Here is an 18,479-nt window from a genome sequence, read left to right on the forward strand (position 1 = left end):
TGAAGCAGCCCAACTTTCTCATATTTTTTCTACTTCAACTGCAGATACTGTGTTTATAGTAAGTCTTATGCAGATACATGCATCACTCCTTGTGAAGTTTGGTGATAAGCAGTCACCACAGAAGTTCTGAAAGTGAGGATAATTTCTTTTTACCAAGAGAGACCATTTTGGTGACAATTCAGAGAAGTGGGTGCTGGGTGTAATTATGAGCCATTTCAACAAAGATAAGTTAATTTTGAAGTTCTTTTTTACAGAAAAGTCTAAGTTTTTGGCTCTCGTGGTTCTGCTACACAATGACAATACTTCCAGACAATAGGACCCCCAAGGCCCTAAGTAGCATCAGGGTTTGGAGTCCTGCTAGATTCTGGGACTTGCAGCCTGGAGGTGATCCAGGATGGTGGTGAGACTGTCTGAAGTCATCCAGCCAATAACCTTGGTCACACCAAGAATGCGAGGCCACTGTTTGGTTCCCCAACAGCTGTGCCACAGAATCGGGAGCAGTAAAATAGCTGTTTGAAGGCACAAGCTTTTTTTGGGGGGGGGGGCGGTATTTGTGTAGCCAGAGATCATTAATGTGTTGTCTATAACTAGTGGAATGAATAAAAAATATAGGGGGAAATGCATACTGTGGGCCATGACATTCTAGTTAAAAGCAACAAACTAGGGATATATTCAGCAGTGTGAATAGATGACCAAAAAAAGTGGAGGGGATAAAAAGTAAGAATAAGAGTGAGATTTATAAATCAACACCATGTAGGTAAATAAAATACTTGGTGAGGACATTAGACAATATTGGCAAATTTATCATATTTTCTCTTCTCTCAAAACATTTATGTATTTCTTTCCCTTCTCCCCGGTGCATTTTCTATGAAACACATACACAAATGGGCACACACACACATGAGCTCTCCTTACTGCCTGGCCGGTACAAAGAGTTTCTCTACCTCAAGTCAATACATGTCTAGACTTGGTGAGTCAGGAAACAGCCACAGAAGGATATTACTTGGAAATATGGAGGAAAATTGAGAAGACACAGCATTAAAAAGATTAACACAGTCTCAGACCTGGATCATTTGGTGATATTTGGAGTGCACAGCGCTCTGCTGAGAGAGACAAACACCAGGACTGCAAATGCCCTTCCTCTGCCTCACTCCTCCTCCCCACTCTGCCCAATACCCTTCCTTCAAGGTTCATTCAGAACTTTCCTTCATCTTCCCACTCCAGCTGCTATATTCCATATTGTAGTTTCCACCAACTTGAACAAATAGCTATTGTGTGTGGGTTATGAGCCTGGTGTCCTGTTAGGTCCTGGAGATAACACTCGCAGTCCTGCACAGAGGTCTCACAGGCTGGTGGGAGGACAGATGCTAAGCACATGCTCCATTCCATGTGGACATGTGATCAGTAAGCCCAGCCCACGTTTCCCCATATCGCCATCACAGAGGCACTAGGCTTCTCATTCTCTCCAAATACTACCAGAGTGGGGGTGGAGAGAACGGCGCTCCTCCTTGCTTCCAGTACTGCCAGGACATCTGGCCCCACCACCAGGTAACCCAGTGAGGTCAAGGTGTCACCACATTGTTTCATGGTTGTCTTTCACTTCAGTCCTGCATGTGAAACATGGCTTCTGCCAACTGCCTCCTGGATCTTGTCTCGGTTTACCACTCCAGCCACACTCTCTCTCTAGCCACACTGCCTCTCCATCTCCCCACTCTCAGTGGATGGGGCAGGTGCTCTATGCCTGCTCTTTGGTGACACCATGGGAGGTCAGGGAGGTGGCGGGGGGGCAGAGGGGAGACAGTGTCTGCAGCAGGAATCTCCTAGCGCTGTCTTCAAGCTCTTTATTCTACTTCCCTATCCTACACACCCGCAAAAGGAAAACTGATCATTCAGTATGAGAAGAATGAGAAGTAGACAGGAGGGGAATGGAAGCATGCCTGGCCCAGCAGGAGCAACACAGCATTTCAAAACTCACTTCTGTAAAAACTTTAAGTTGGAGATAAAAATATAATTTAAAAAAATCAGTATAATCTGAAACAAATTTGAAACCAAATACCTAAAAACCATCTGCTTACATATGTTACCTCAGCATCCAGCAACTCTCTTAAAACATCTCTGCAGAGGAAGTGTTCACAGGCTCATGCGTCCAACTCTGTCCCCACTGATGTCAGACTGCATTTGTACCACTTGACTCTTTCAAGTGATAGCATTTCAGATATTTCTTTCCTTGTGAAGTAGGCTATCTGTCTGGTTTACTTTGTTTTACTAAAATACTATTGTGGCTGCGGAATGCCATAAGTACAGCACTTTCAAATTGTAATACCATGGAATTCCCACTTAAATATGTTTTCTCATCTGGGGTATAACCAATAAAGAAAAAAATGTATCCATACAGCGTGTGTGTGTGTGTGTGCATGTGCGCACACACACACACACATCACATGCTTAAGTAGAATTACTTGTTTTATTAAATTATAAGGGCAGAAGAGAACTAAATATCTTTTCTCTTTATTTTAGATGACTTTTTCATCAAAATGTGCTATTTTCACTCTGTCAAATTTTAACTTAAACCCTCTAAACATTAACTTTAAAATGACCTATGAATCATAATTTCAAATGTGAAATAAGAAGGCATCAAAAGGACTACTGTTTTATTTTTACTTTTAATACCAAGAATAAATCTGGTTAGTCCAAAATAAACTATAGCAACAATTTCCCACCTACTGCTAATATTTAGTATTGTGTCCCGAACCAATGGTTTATTTTTGCTATGCTGAGGTAGAGGACCAGGCTGACAATGAAGTATTCTTCTGTTTCCTCGATCCATACCAGCTCCACGTGCACCGTTCCTGTCGAGTCTTCGTAGTCAACACAGTACGTCGGTCCCACGAAATAAGGACCATCAGAAGGGTTGGGAGAAGATCGCATGCACACCGGGGAGCTGAAACACCAAAAGGGTTTCCCATATTCATCCAAGAGAGTTACATCCATTACAGAACAACTCTACAAAATAAGCACAAATATTTATACGTGTGAGGACAAAACGGCTGATTCCACCTGGCTGTCAGGTCTAATTGATAAATGTATGACGTGGAAGTGAAGCATACAGGAGTCAAGTGAAGGAAGAGGGAGACGAAAAGAGCAAAACCACAGGAAGAGGGCACAGCACACACAAAGAGTGTGATGGAACGGGACACGTGTGCAGGACTGGAAGCTATGGGGCACGGCTGGGCTCACAGATGGAGTCATGAGGGTAGGGCGGGTCTGTCCACCACTGCACCTGCTCACATCACGGGTACAATCAAGGCAGGTCTGGTAAAGGAATGAGAATAGTAAGTAAGGAGCAGGAAAACCAGGAAGTGGACACTGGTGGTAGTGGGCCATTGGTGGAGAGTTGGTAACGGCCCTCAGTGAGCAGTCTAGTAACTCCCAGGAAAGAAGAGATGGGAGAAATACGAGACAAACTGAGCAGAAGTTGGTATCTGGACGTGAGGAGGATTTGAGGAGAAGAAAAGTGCCAGGTTCAGACATGCTGGATCTAAAGGGCATCGCTGGACGGGGACTCAACTCAGGGGCAAGAGACAGAACTGGAGATACTGATAATTATTAATGTTATTTTGTTGTCTCTTTATTGAATTTATTGGGGTGACATTGGTTAATAAAATTTTACAGGCTTCAGGGATACAATTCTATAATACATCATCTGTATATTATATTGTACTAGAGGCCTGTTGCACGAAAAGATTCGTGCAATAGGCCTTCCCTTCCCCTGGCTGCCGGCACCGGTTTTCCTCCGGCACCCAGGACCCAGGCCTTCGCTCCATCCAGAGCCGCCTTCAAGACTTTGCTGCTCTGGCCTGAGCCACCTTCAGTCTTTGCTCTGCTGCTTCACGCCTATGTATGCAAATTAACCGCCATCTTTGTTGGCAGTTAATTTGCATATCTTGCTGATTAGTCAATCAGAGGCATAGTAAAGGTATGGTCAATTACCATGTTTGTCTATTATTAGATAGGAGGCTCACTACCCCAAGTCAGGTCACCTTCCATCATTACTTATCCCCGTCCTTTACCTTCTTCTACCTCCCCCCACTTCCCCTCTGATAATCAACCACACTGCTGTCTGTGTCTATCAGTTTGGGAGAATTTTTTGCTTAATTCCTTCACCTTTTTCACCCAGTTCCCCAAGTCCCCTCCCCTCTGACAGCTGTCAGTCTATTCTCTATCTACTAATGTTATTAATTAGCTACATTTTAAATTTATTTTTAATTGTGTTAAAATACATATAACATAACCCTTTTTAAATGTACAGTTCATTGGCATTAAGTACATTAACATTTTTTTTGCAACCATCACCACCACCCATGTCCAGAACTCTTTTCATCTTGCAAAACTGAAATTCTTGACCAAATGCATTAAACAACTCCCAATCCCTTCCCCCAACCCCTGACACCCAACCTTCTACTTCCTGTCTTTGTGGATATGAGTACACTAGGTCACTCATATAAGTGGAATCCAAATGTATCTCCCCTCTGTGTCTGGCTTATTTCAGCTAACATCATGTCCTCAAGGCTCATCCATGCTATAGCAGGTGCCAGAATTTCCTTCCTTTTTAAGGAAGAGTACTATTCCCTTGCATGTTTATCCACTCACCTGCCAACGGACGCCTAGGTTTCTTCTACCTCCTAGCTACTGTGTATAATGCCGCTAAGAACATGTGTGTACACTGTGAGATGTATTTTTTAACATGTTCTATGTATCAGAGACTGATCCCAGCAGTTGGCATATATATTTAAATTCATTCACAATAATCAATAATTCAATTCTCAAGACACAATGAACTGATATCAAGGGTAAACTCTTCTAACACTAACCTTTTCAGACATGGCTCATTATTTGTTATAATTCATGCCCTGTATTAGTGTGTTAATAATTGCAACTTAGATGCTATTATTAGAGATCAGCATGGACTGAGCGTAGATAACGGCATAATTACAGAGTTATCACAGACATCGGCATACACTTGCTGTCAGAAGTCTGTACACAGCTAAATGGGTTGACAGTGCTGACCACTTGGATCTGAGGATGAGCAGGTCAAAGGGTCTTGACTCAAGAAATGTGTATCTTAGAGAAATGTAAATAATGCAAACATTCCAAAACTTAGGGAAAATGAGATGTGAACTGATTCCCACTGTGGAAGAGACCTGAGTGAAGAACGGGCCCCATGAAATAGCCCTGACCCCTGACTGCAAAGATGCAGACCAGAACTGAGAGCCCTACCCATGGCAGAGGGTGTCCATGGATTGGCTCCAGGAGCCCCTTTGGAGCCTGGACCTTGGTCCTGATGCCTGTCCAGGTCCCACAGCAGCCCCCAGCAGCCTGACAACCCACATAATCGCCCTCTCTGCTTCTGGCATGATAGGGACCACAGCTCACAGACAAGGATAAGGGCCGTCCACACTGCAGCCTCACTGAGCTGAGACCTGGAACCAGAGCTGATACTGAGAGCTGGAAGATGTCTCTGTCTGATCTCGTGGCTAGAGCTGGAATAAGCAGCCATCAGCACAGCTGATTGAGGAGGGGACCATGTGTGCCCACGGCAGTTCCCAAGTAATACAGGTGGTGGGTGGTTCTGGAAGCCACCGAACCTGTCTTTACCTTCACCCTTCACAACTGAACTGCTGGTCTGGTGGTCTCTTGGTTTTCTTACTTAAAGCCTCAGCTGAACCCACAGAACAGAAATGTAGTTAGAACCGTGAGCCGGGGGGAGATATCCCGGGCAAGGCAGAGAGAAGGAAACTGGGAAGGAAAGGTCAAGGGCCCAAAAGCCCATGCCCTTCAGCAGGTGACTTACTTTCTGCTTTTGCCCCCCAGCTGCCAGCTAAAGACCTGTGAGCTGGCTATCTGCGAAGCCCTGCCCTTCTCAAGCCGAGCATTCTCCAATCCCTCCACGGGCTACACACTGGCCTAGAACACAGGGGGCACATGAAACCTTCAGTAACTTCCCACAGTGACGTGAACCAAAACCCAAGCTCTTTACCACAGTGTTATCCCTGTAGGAGCTGCCAGCCGGCTCAATGGCCCCTGCTCTGTGCCAGCTCATTCTGCACACAGCAGGGAGCCTTGTCTCACCCAGGACAGGGACATGACACCCCGGCACTGGTGCCAGAAGTACAATGGACCCATCTAAATCCATTTTTTTACAAGTCATGTCTGTGGTCTTTAATATTCCTTTGTATATAATAAACAATCTTTAAAACACTCCATTATACCAAACTGCAAGTGGCTCAAGAGATAATGCAGTTGACCTTGAACAACATAGGTCTACACTGCACGGGTCCACTCACATGTGATTTTCTTCAATAAATACTGTAAATGTATTTCTTGCCCTTATGATTTTCTTTATAACACTCTCCAGCTTAAGTTATTGCAAAAATTCAGTACATAATATATATACCATACACAAAATGTGTTAATCCACTGTATATGTTTTCAGTAAGACTGCTAGACAACAGTAGGCTATGAGTAGTAAGTTTTAGAAGTCAAAAGTTATATGTAGATTTTCAACTGCACTGGGGACTTAGCACCCCAACTTCTGCACTGTTCAAGGGTCAACTTTATTTAATGATAATTAAGTCCTTTTAATGCTCATTGATGATAATACTGCTCTTGGTCTCAGTCATCATCACTGATAGTTCCAACAAGGTGTCCACACACGTACGGCAGAATAAAGCTTTGTTACTGGAGGACCTCTGCATTCACAGGAGATCCATCCCACTGAATATAAACATCCTATTCACTCCCACAAAATAAAGATGGAGAGTAGCACAAATCAGGGGCAGCCATGGTCACAGGGGCAGCCATGGTCACAAGGACCACAGAAGGAAATGAACATATTCTAGAGCATCCCTCTCCTGCTCCTCCTCTCCCTCCTCCCCCTCCTCCCCCCTTCCCTGCCAACTCCCAACCACTAAATCAACTCTCCCATCCATGTGGCTAAGTTTTGATAGAGATTTAAGTTGATTTAACTGCTCAAAGAAATAGCTGTGTCCTGGAAGTCATAACTGCAATAAATTTTGAGTTGGTGGGTGAGTAGTTAAGATGCTTTGAGTCAATGTTATTTGCCTGGTCCAACCTGCAGCTCCACTCTTTCTCCACAGAACAAACAGACCGAAGGGGTTGGAGGGGCACAGGCTGCAACCAGCACCTCGCAGCAGGGCCTCCTCCACCTCGCTCGGGGAACGCTGATAAAGGCAGTGGCTAAAGGACATGCACACACCTTCGGCTAGCAGAACAATAAATCTAGGACTTTAAAAGCAATATCGTACATACACATCAACAGACATTTTTACTATACAGAGACCAGGGCACTTTAAGGAAAGAAAGCAGCCCTTACCTTTATGCAGCCGTCAAAGACATCAGTTCTCCAGGAAAGGCCCACTTTGCCAATTAGAGGCAGATGCTCTGTGCTATTTTGAAAATGTATCACAATGAGCTTCACATATCCATTTTCAATATATCCTGAAAAAATTTAATGGGTTTTAAGTTACTATATATTGATACAGGACAAGACCTCGGGACTCTGCAGGGTTGCTGCTGCATGAAGGTCGCCTCGCAGCTAAGAACCAGAGCCCCTGGTGGAGGAAGCACTGGCATTGCTAACCCAGACGTCTGGCTGAAAGCCAGGGCAGTCCACCTGCATCCCAGAGACAGGAAAACGTGTGGGTGCTCTGAAAAAGCGGGAGAGGACTGGGGTGAACCTGGATACCCACCCCATCGCTGATGGAGAGACTGCTAAGGAGGCAGATGAAGCTAACAGCAAGGGAAATGGAAAATGAGGATGGGTGTGGTCTAAGAAAGGAGAGCCCAGAAGTGGCCCAGACAGGACGATGAGTGTGGGGAGCAGAGAGAGCTGATGAAGTGAGGGGTTGGGGAGCAGGTGAATATGGACGCACACATAGAGTGAACATTTCTAATCATGCTCTAAATAAGTCAAAATCCTTACATGTGCTATCAATAGCGTGAATGAGACCAGAGGCCCTGTCCCTCCGGTGACCAGCTCAAAGTCACCTGAGAGGAACCTGGCCACAAAGGGCCCATCACAAGCCAGGCACGCGCATGTTCTGATTTCTAAGACACTTGTGGTCAGAGAGCCTGCAGCACAACTGAGCTCCAGGTACCCACCCATTTCCTCACAGTCTGAAACACGACTGTCACGCACATCAGCACCTTCCCTGGATGAATGACTTCTGCAGAGACAGACACCTGGACAGAGGTTAATATGTGAATCATGGGGCAGAGCAGATGGAAGAGGAATGGGGAAGAGCACGTGTTCTTTGACCCTCAGCTGGTGATGTCACACGATAAAATAAAACCAAAGCTTGCTTGCCTTGGGAGCCAAAGCCCTATTCTAACAATTCTATACAGTGTTCTCATGCAGGTGTAGCCCAAAGATGCAGACCATGCTCTGCCCGCTGCCTCTTCTGTGACACAAGGTGCTCTGAGAGACAGACCCACTTGAGGCAGGTGTTGGGGGCCCTGTGGGAGGGCGCTGTTAGCCAGGGCAGCAGGCTGCTGTGGCCCAACCTTGCTTTTGTTCCAAGGACAGAGGCTGCGAGTAATTAGCAGGAACTGTGCAGCCTCGCTCCCCCTGCCCGAGGTGTGGAGTGAGAGCCAAATGACACTGTCTTCCCAGGCAAGTCTGCTGTCACCACAGGGTTCGATGCAGCAGGCAGGAACTCTGCGAAGAGTGGCCTCAGCGGAGGCGCAGTAATGACAATCCGAAAGGACCAGATGTGGCTCTGCCCTGCTCTGTGTTCCTGCACGGCCGTGCGCAGAAGCGACAGGCCTCCAGCTGGCGCAGCCGGACGTGCCGGACAGAAGCGGGACTTCATTTTCCATGTGGCTCGTCCTCAGGACACTGCCGAAAATGGACCCCAACGTACAACAGCCAATAACATCTCAATGGCAAAGTCGGAGCTAATGAACGTGAAATCTGTGCAGGAGCAAGGATTACTGTTACTTTATCATCACCAGACACCCTCCCCTTCCCAGCCACAACTGTAATATCCGCAGTATCTTAAAGGTCAGCACGCTTTCCTGCAACCCTCTGTGACCGCTGTGTCCATTAGAGAAAAGTGGTAAAGCTCATCCTACATTTAAACAATCTACTTTGAGCTGGTCAGCGGAGGGGCAGGGCTTCTGGTCTCACTCATGCTGTCGGCAGCATGTGTAAGGATTCTGACTTCTTTAGAACATGAGCAGCGGTGTTCACTTTATGTGTGCATCTATATTCCCCTGCTCCACCCCCACTCACTTCTCTGGCATCTCTCTCTTTGCAATGAAGGTGTGTATGAACATGTGTGCATATAAAGCAGGTAATAATTTTGAGTATTTGTACACCATGTGTTAAGCACTTCACCTGTAGTAGCATAAAAGATTACTTTAAAAGAACACTTTAAAATAACACTATTAAATAGGAATTATAGTTTTCTGAATCCACAGGTGAGAAAACGTTGCGGAGAGAGGTTAACAGTACCTTATCCAAGGTCATACTGCTGGTAAGTGGCAAAGACACAGTGCAAACTTGCTCTGTGCCTAGAGTCCATGTTATAATAGATTAAAATACATACAAAAAGGGGGAACAATCACTGATTAGTTTCATACTAGCTGAGTGTTTACAAAGTGGATTAAATTCTCATGAAGTTGTGCTCTTGTATTATTGCCAGGAGAGAGAAATCTACAAATTAACATAAAAATGTGCAGGGGAAACATTTATGACTCCCCAAAATGTCTGGTAATTTCTCCATCTGTGAGTCCCACACTCACTCTGGCCCCTTCCCAAGCTACCTTCTCTCTAGGTAATGAGTGACCTGGGTCCCTTCACTGTGAACTAACATGCCCTCATTGAATTCCTGTGTTCCTGAAACCATTCAGGATAAATCCTAACCTTAACCAATCAATAAGACCATGCCAAATGTATGGGAATGCCATTCCAGCTTCACCAAAGTGGCCTTCAGTGACATGCATGCCCCAACATGGTCTTGGGAGTCGCAATAATGTCATTCCAAAACCCTGCCCAGCCATTCACTGACTGTTCAGCCATGGTCAAACTCCAAGCTGAATTAAATAAAGATACAAATGGAAAGTTCTTTATAAAGCTTTGTTCAGATCAATGGAATTAATAATAAATGCTGACATTACAGTGTAGATTGTTATATAGGTTAAGTGTGCTAAGCACCTGACATGATTATCTCAACAATAATATTCCATTTAAAGGCCAGTCTACTGCCAAGCAGAAAGTAGAGATGTACCATGTTCAGGGATTGCAAGGTTCACTATTGCTAAAATATCTACCTAACAGTCCTGGCAGGGTAGCTCAGTTGGTTAGAATGTTGCCTCAATGTGCCAAGGTTGCAGGTTTGATCCTCAGTCAGGGTACATACAAACAACCAATGAATATATAAATAAGTGGATCAACAAATCAATGTTTCTCTCTTTTTCTCTCTTTCTCTCTAAAATCAATTTTAAAAAAGATATCCAGTTATCCAAATTGATCTACAGACTTAATGCAATCCCAATCATAATCCCATCAGGCATTTTAATAATTAATTTATAAATAATCAGTATATATAAATAAATAAAATTTGACAAGCTGATTCTAAAATTTATCTACACTAATAAAAGAGAAACATGGTGATTTGCGTAGGACCGCTACCCTTCCCACTGGCTAATCCCCCTGTCACTCACAGAGTAGGGCCGAGATATGCAAATTAACTGGCAGCCAAGATGGCGGCTGGCAGCCAGGCAGCTGATGCGAACAGGGAGGCTTGCTTGCTTCAGTGACAGAGAACTCCAACATTCACTGCCTGACTTGCCGGCCTCTCAGCTGCAACTCTACGCAACTATGTTGCAAATATAGAAGCTAAAAAAAACCCAGAAACCTGCTTTACTCAGCGGGGCTTCAGCCAGCCAGACTGCAACATTGTATCAAATACAGATGGTAAACAAAGGCCAGAAAACTGTTTTCAGCAGCCAAGGCCTCAGAGCTAAAGCTGGCCCAGAATAAAAAAAAGAAAAAGAAAAGAAAAAAAGGAGAGGTTGGGAGCTTCAGTCCCAGCCTGAAAACGGCCCTCAGCCCCTCAGCCAGACTGGCCAGGCACCCCAGTGGGGACCCCCCACCCTGAAGGGTGTGTGACCAGCTGCAAACAGCCATCATCCCCTCACCCAGGCTGGCCAGGCACCCCAGTGGGGACTCCCACCCTGATCCAGGACACCCTTCAGGGCAAACAAGCCAGCCCCACCCATGCACCAGGCCTCTATTCTATATAGTAAAAGGGTAATATGCCTCCCAGCACCAGGATCAGTGTGTCAGGGGGCAGCGCCTAAACCCCCTGATCGCCCTGCGGCTCTGTGTGTGACAGGGTGCAGCACCCTAACCCCCTGATCGGCACTGCTCTGTGTGTGACAGGGTGCGGCGCCCCAACCCCCCCGCCCCCCACGGGCCCTGCTCTGTGTGTGACGGGGTAGAGCCATAACCTCCCCATTGGCCCTGCCCTGAGTGTGAGAGTGGCGGTGCCCCAACCACCTGATTGGCCCTGCTCTGTGGGTGTTAGAGGGAGGCGCCCCAACCCCCCCACCCCACGGGCCCTGCTCTGTGTGTGACGGGGTAGAGCCATAACCTCCCCATTGGCCCTGCCATGAGTATGACAGGGGGCGGTGCCCCAACTCCCCTATCAGCCCTACTCTATGAGTGACAGGGGGGAGCTCCCCAACCCCCTGATGGGCCCTGCTCTGTGCATGACAAGGTATGGAGCCCCAACCCCTTGATTGGCCCTGCTCTGTGTGACAGGGGGCAGCGCCCCAACCCCCTGATCGGCCCTGCTCTGTGTGTGACAGGGGGCAGCGCCCCAACCCCCTGATTGGCCCTGCTCTGTGCGTGACAGGGGGTGGCGCCACAACCCCCTGATTGGCCCTGCTCTTTGCGTGACAGGGGGTGGTGCCACAACCTCCCCATCCACTCTGCCTTGAGTGTGACAGGGGGCAGCGCCCCAACTCCCCAATCGGCCCTGCTCTGAGCCCAACCAGGGGCTGCACCTAGGGATTGGGCCTGCCCTCTGCCACCCGGGAGCAGGCCTAAGCCAGCAGGTCATTATCTCCCGAGGGGTCCCAGACTGCAAGAGGGCACAGGCTGGTCTGAGGAACCCCCCCTCCCCCCGAATGCACAAATTTTTGTGCACCGGGCCTCTAGTATGGAAATAATAAGGACCTAAAATAGCCACACAATCTTGAAAAGAAGAAAAAAAATGACTTCAAATTGACCAAAGAGCTACAGCAATCAAGATAGTATGGTATTTCTATAAAGACACACAAATAGATCAACAGAAGAGATGGGTCCAGAAATAGACCTAACACTTTATAAGCAATTGATTTCTGACAAAAACATCAAAATAATCCAATGAGAAAAGAAAGTCTTTTCACAAAAAACAACTTGCTATCCCTATGGGAAAATAAAATGAACCTCAACCCATACCTCATCTGTTACTCAAAAATTAATTAGGATGGATTATAGACCTGAATGTAAAAGCTAAAACCAAAATACAGCCAGAAGGAAAGAAAGAATATCGCCATAACCTGAAGTATGAAAAGTTTTAAGAAATAAAAGAAAGAAAACAACAACTACAAAATAAAAAATGGATCAATTATATTTCATTAAAATAAGAAATTTCTGGTCACTAAAAGATATTAACAAAATGAAAAAGCAAGCCACTGACTGGGAGAAAGTATTTGCAAAACATGTACCAGAAAAAGTACTGGTATCCAGAATACATAAAGAACTCCTACAATTCAGGAATAATGAAAAAAACAACTCATTATTTTTAAAAAGACAAAAGATTTAAGTGATACTTCAAAAAGAAGATATGCAAATGACTAATAAGCACATTAAAAAGTACTTAACATTACTGGCCATCAGAAAATGCAAATCAAAACCACCATGAACTACCATTACCACCACACAGGAGAACAGCTACAATTCAAAAGACTAATGACATCAAATGTTGGTCAGGATATAGAGCAACCTGAACATTTGATGAGAGGAGTATAAGATAGTGCAACCATTCTTTAAAAAAAAAAAGTTTGGCCATTTTTTACACATAAAATTTTCTTACACATTAAAAAAGTGGCATTCCTATACATAAAATTTTCTTACACATTACAAAAAAGTCTGGTATTCTTATACATAAAAAAGTTTGGAAATTTGTAATACATAAATCTACTCTAAGACCCAACAATTCCAAGCCCTAAGTACTTAACCAAAAGAAATAAAAACATATGTCAAAAAAATGTCTTCACCAGAATTCTACAGCAGCTTTGTCCATAATAGCCCAAAGCAGAAAACAACCCAAATTTCATGTCCATCAACAGGAAAACAGGCCCTAGCTGGTTTGGCGTAGTGGATAGAGTGCTGACCTACGGACTGCAAAGTTCTGGGTTCAATTACAGTCAAGGGCACATGCCCGGGTTGTGGGCTCGATCCCTGGTAGGGGGCGTGCAGCAGATAGCCGATCAATGATTCTCTCACATCATTGATGTTTCTCTCTCTCTCTTTCCCTCTCCCTTCCTCTCTGAAAAATCAATAAAAATATATTAAAAAAAAAAACACAGGAAAACAGGTATGCAAATTGTGGCACAATCAGTGGACTACTATTTATCAGTAGCTAGGAATGGCTAACGACACTTGCAACAGTACAGATAAAACTCAAAGGCATTTTGCTGAAAGGAAGAATCTAGATACAAAGGAATGTGGTGAAAGAACCCAGAAATAAGAGCACACCCTGTATGATGCATTTAAATGAAGTTCTAGAACAAGCAGAATAATCCAGGTTGAAAAACCAGAAAGATGTCTGTGCAAGTTCTTGTACTCTTCTTTTAATTTTTCCTAAATTGGAAAGTAGATCAAAATAAAAAGTTACAAAACAAACAGCACTCAATACAGGTGAGCTGCTAGCTGTGCTGGCCTTCCTGGGAGGGCCCCTCTGCTCCCTGCACTGGCTGCCACTTCTGCATCCAACCTGTAATCCTGGCCAAGCCTCAGATCTGGGTCTTCACATCTCAGTCACCTCCGTGGCTGGTAGCACCCTTCCACCTACGCTGATCTGGTCCTGTTCTAAACCCCTCTTGCACACTTTGACACTGAACTGTCCTCAATTGTTGCTGTATCTTAGATCTGATTCCTCAACCTACTGTCTTTGGGAATAAAGGTCCTGTCTTCTATGGGCATTCATAGCACCTCTAACATCATTTCTCAACTATAATTAGAGTTCATATTGCCTCTTAAAAGGTGGAAAGTAAAGAATTTTGGGAAGAGAAACTGGCAGATGGAGTGATTTTCCTAAGGCAAATAGAAAAAAGAGAAAAGGGAGTTAAATCAGATCAGAACCCCCTGAAGAAGGAAAATCAGAACATGGGTTAACTAAGCAGAGAAACCTGATGAGGCAAAAACTGAATGAGATGGGAACCCAGCCCACCACCTCAGGTCAGTACACACAAAGAAATGAAACAGACATCCATAGCAACTCTCAGGTATGTGTGTAAATCTTGGGTAAAGATGTATCAGGAGACCCTATAAACTCAAAAATATTTGCCACAGAGCGTTAACAATTTAAAGCTGCAGAGACCTGATGCTACAGAGGAATAATGAATAACAAGACAGTATAATCATTAGAGTCTAATGATCACACAGAGTTGGCACTAACTCTCAAGGACAGGAAATCTTTAGTATCCCTGTTCCCTGTTAGGTCTCTAGCATAAATCTCCTCAAGGCATGTCCACGTCTTCTCTCTCTTTCTCAGCTAGTTGTTTTCAGATACCTGTTATTTTCCAAACCCCTGATCCACATGAAATTTAAGTAGCTATATATAAACATAGATAGTAGAATATCAAAAGAGAGAAGGTCTCTAAACATGAGAAGGATCAGAACTCTCCCTCCCATTTTTGGTTGCTATATTAGTTACAAGAGTCAAATGAATTAGAGAGATTGAAAAGTAAAAATTCCTAATTATTTAGGAAATTTCCCTCCCCAGCTCAGGCCTGGTGGATGTGATGGCATCAATAAATCTCCTATAAACTTTTGAGCCATAGGTCTCTACTTCTTTCATATTAACTACGGTCCTAACAGGCCACATTTGCCAGTCATATTGTTCCTGATATTGGTGACAATTAACTGGATTTTACACAGAACAAATTATGTACTGAGACTCTTTAAAAATCCACTGTTCATTAATTCAATAGTGTTTGAGAATAGCTTTTTCTATTGATGTATTTAAAGGTTCAGACTGGTATTTTCACAGTTTTATTTCCCTGGCATGCCTTTGGACCAGTTTTCTATCAGTCCAGTCCATTTGAGTATAAATTATTTTTTTTCTAGACTAGCCTTCCAAAGACATTTAAAGAGAAAGTATATGGTTAGTTGTTTCTGCTTCTCTTCCAATGTTCCTGAGAAACACATCCAGATCAGCCTCATGCTTCCGAGGGCAGCTAGAAACTGGGCTCAGAATAAAGCATGCTGTTCATCTGGCCACAGGGCTGAGTCAGGGCTGAGTTCGTGACTTGACTAAAGCCAAGGAGATGCAGTGAGGCTGGGGATGGTAGGAGAGCTACTCTTGGTAAAGGCAGCCTCAATGGACACGCATTTGTAATTTTCCCTAAGGAACTTCTGCTCATTCAAGAAGTTAGAAAAGCAATGTCAAGGTGAGCAGTGTCGTAGTTATCCATGGAGGGAAATCCAGGACATCAGGAGAGGGATTCTGTGAGGCTACAAATGATGAGATGCTGACAGGATAGCCCAGACTGTGTACTCAGGAAAGTGAAGCCAGGAAGAGATCAAAGACCGAAACAATGAGAAGAAACCTGAACAGTTCAGTAGAAGTGAGGCACAGGAATCATGGAGGATAAGACATTTGTGATCTGAGAAGCAGGTCTCAGCTCAACGTGCTGGGGATCTAGAGTCCTAACACCAAATGATTCACACTGGAGCGAAGATGAGAAGACCCATTACCTATGTTCTTTATTAGACTTAACATCCTCAAACTTCTTGGTTTAAGTAATAGATTCTATTTCCACAATCTCCTTAATAAATACCTTTGAAAAAGCAACAAAATCTTATTTCAATCTCTTTGAAAACAAAATTTAAAAAAAACACACACTCATATCCTTCCTTTTAAAGGATTAAAGGATTAAAAGAAGGCAAATCACCAAAGAGAAAGAGCAAATCAAACTCTGAGGCCAAATCTGAAGCAGAAGTCAGAGTCTAGAAATGCAGGGAGATGAAAAGGGCTCCCCTGATGGTTTCCAGAGGCACAAGGCTTCTCCACAAACGTCCTGGGTTGCAGCAGAGCCAGCTCAGGGCCCAGCCTGTGAGCTGAAAAGGCCTCCAAGCCTAATGCTTTGCTGTTGCCATGTTGGATTCTTAATGTTGGACATCCCATCAAGGAGTCCACAGCTGCATGTCACACAGGGCCTCCCAAATCACGCCCTCTCTGAGGAGCTGTGACAGAATGCATGGATAGCTGGGCTCTCCATTCTGTGAGTGGTGATTTGTAATGCTGATTTTTTATGAGTCCCAGGATTAACAAAGCAGGGGAAATGTACTAACAACCATTGATGAAGATACTCTAAGGCAGTGGTCGGCAAACTCATTAGTCAACAGAGCCAAATATCACCAGTACAACGATTGAAATTTCTTTTGAGAGCCAAATTTTTTAAACTTAAACTATATAGGTGGGTACATTGTTATTAACTTAATTAGGGTACTCCTAAGGCTTAGGAAGAGCCACACTCAAGGAGCCAAAGAGCCGCATGTGGCTCGCGAGCTGCAGTTTGCCAACCACGGCTCTAAGGAATTATCCATTCTAATTTTTCTAGGTAATCACCACCCAGACAGGACTGTACTACTTCTAATGCCTTCCTGTTATGATAAGTGCTTAGAGAACATAAGCTGACCTAGAAACATAGAAAGTAATTAGTATCAAGGAATAAAGGGGACAAAAATAGTCATCTATTTTGGGAACCAATAAAAATAAGATAGCACAATATATACAAAAAAATATCTGAAACAAACCTTAGAGAGAGATTTTATGGGCTTATCAGGTTCTGGTGCTGAAGAGTTGAATAACTCCATGTTTTGGGTAGGAAAAAAGAAGTTTCTAGGACCCATAACTTATTTTATCCTCTCAACATTTCCTGTTAAGCCTTAAAGAGTAAGCATTGAATATTTAATCAGCATTTTAATGAGAAACATATTGCAAAAACTCTACAGGATATAGAACAAATTTAACAAACAACTAATAGAATCATAATCTAAAAAAATTTACTCACAGGGGCAACACAAAAAGGAAGTATCAATGTGCAGAGAAAGGTGCAGGACCTACATAAGGAACGTTTCTCTCAACTTACATAAATGGATAGTCCAAAACCCTAAATAAAAATACATCAATTCTTTCCAAATTAATGTACACATTTAATACAAATCTGATCAAAATGCAAATGAGATATTTTTTAATCTGCCCAAGTAATTATTAAATACATCTAAAAGAATAAATGGATGGAAATAACTAAGAAGTCTTTGATAAAAGCTCATTAGTAAGAAATCTTATGTTAGGGGAGGATCATATCTATACATATAAAAAGCCAGGGGCCATCGCAACCAAACGAACGACCGAACAGGCTGAGTGGGGCAACAAGGCTGGCAGGGGTGTTAGTGAGGGACAACCAAACAACTGAGCAGCAATCTGCATGGGGCGACCAGGCCGGCAGGAGGGTTAGTGAGGGATGACCAAACGACTGAACAGCAGGCTGTGTGGGGCAACCGTGCCAGTGGGGCAGGGGGGATTGGGGGGGGGAGGGGAGCAGTGAGGGGGCAACCAGGCCAGCAGGGAGGGCAGTTGGGGGTGACCAGTCCAGCAGAGGGGGGCAGTAAGGGGCGACCAGGCTTGCAAGGGCTGGTGGGGGAGGGGGCGACCAGGCCAGCAGAGGGTGCAGTTGGCAGCAACCAGGCCAGCAGGGGGGGCAGTGAGGGGGTGACCAGGCCAGCAGGCAGAGGCAGTTAGGGGTGATCAGGCTGGCAGGCGGGCCAGTAGGGGCAATCAGGCAGACAGGTAGGAGAGCAGTTAGGAGCCAGTGGTCCCAAATTGTGAGAGGGATGTCCGACTGCCGGTTTAGGCCCAATCCTTAGGACATCCCCTGGAAGTCGGACATCCCCCAAGGGGTCCCGGATTGTAGAGGGTGCAGGCTGGGCTGAGGGGAAGCACCCCCATGCACGAATTTCATGCACCAGGCCTCTAGTATTTTCATAACGAAATACACAAGTAAAACTTGAAACATCTTGCCGGGGAGTAGGGGGCACACATGCAGAAGGGGCCCTGGTCCTCCACCACAGAGAGAGAGAGCCCTAAGAGGGGCAGGCATGTGAACCTCTAGGCTGG

At 44.7% G+C, this 18,479-nt stretch overlaps 1 protein-coding gene across 1 annotated transcript in view; it reads right to left on the reverse strand.

Annotated features, from left to right (window-relative positions):
• Positions 1 to 2,662: 2,662 nt before the first annotated feature.
• FBXO15 (F-box protein 15) overlaps positions 2,663 to 18,479 on the reverse strand; it is a gene marked incomplete at its 5' end in the record, with an annotated part of 48,994 nt that continues 33,177 nt past the window's right edge. The window contains 2 exons of the mRNA XM_081096549.1: positions 2,663 to 3,003; positions 7,394 to 7,518. Of these exons, the coding sequence (XP_080952675.1) occupies positions 2,734 to 3,003; positions 7,394 to 7,518 (395 nt within the window). The 3' untranslated portion in view covers positions 2,663 to 2,733. The remainder of the gene's footprint in view (positions 3,004 to 7,393; positions 7,519 to 18,479) is intronic.

The sequence above is a fragment of the Myotis nattereri genome, assembly GCF_964212035.1.
Source record: "Myotis nattereri genome assembly, chromosome: 8".
NCBI classification, from domain to species: domain Eukaryota; kingdom Metazoa; phylum Chordata; class Mammalia; order Chiroptera; family Vespertilionidae; genus Myotis; species Myotis nattereri.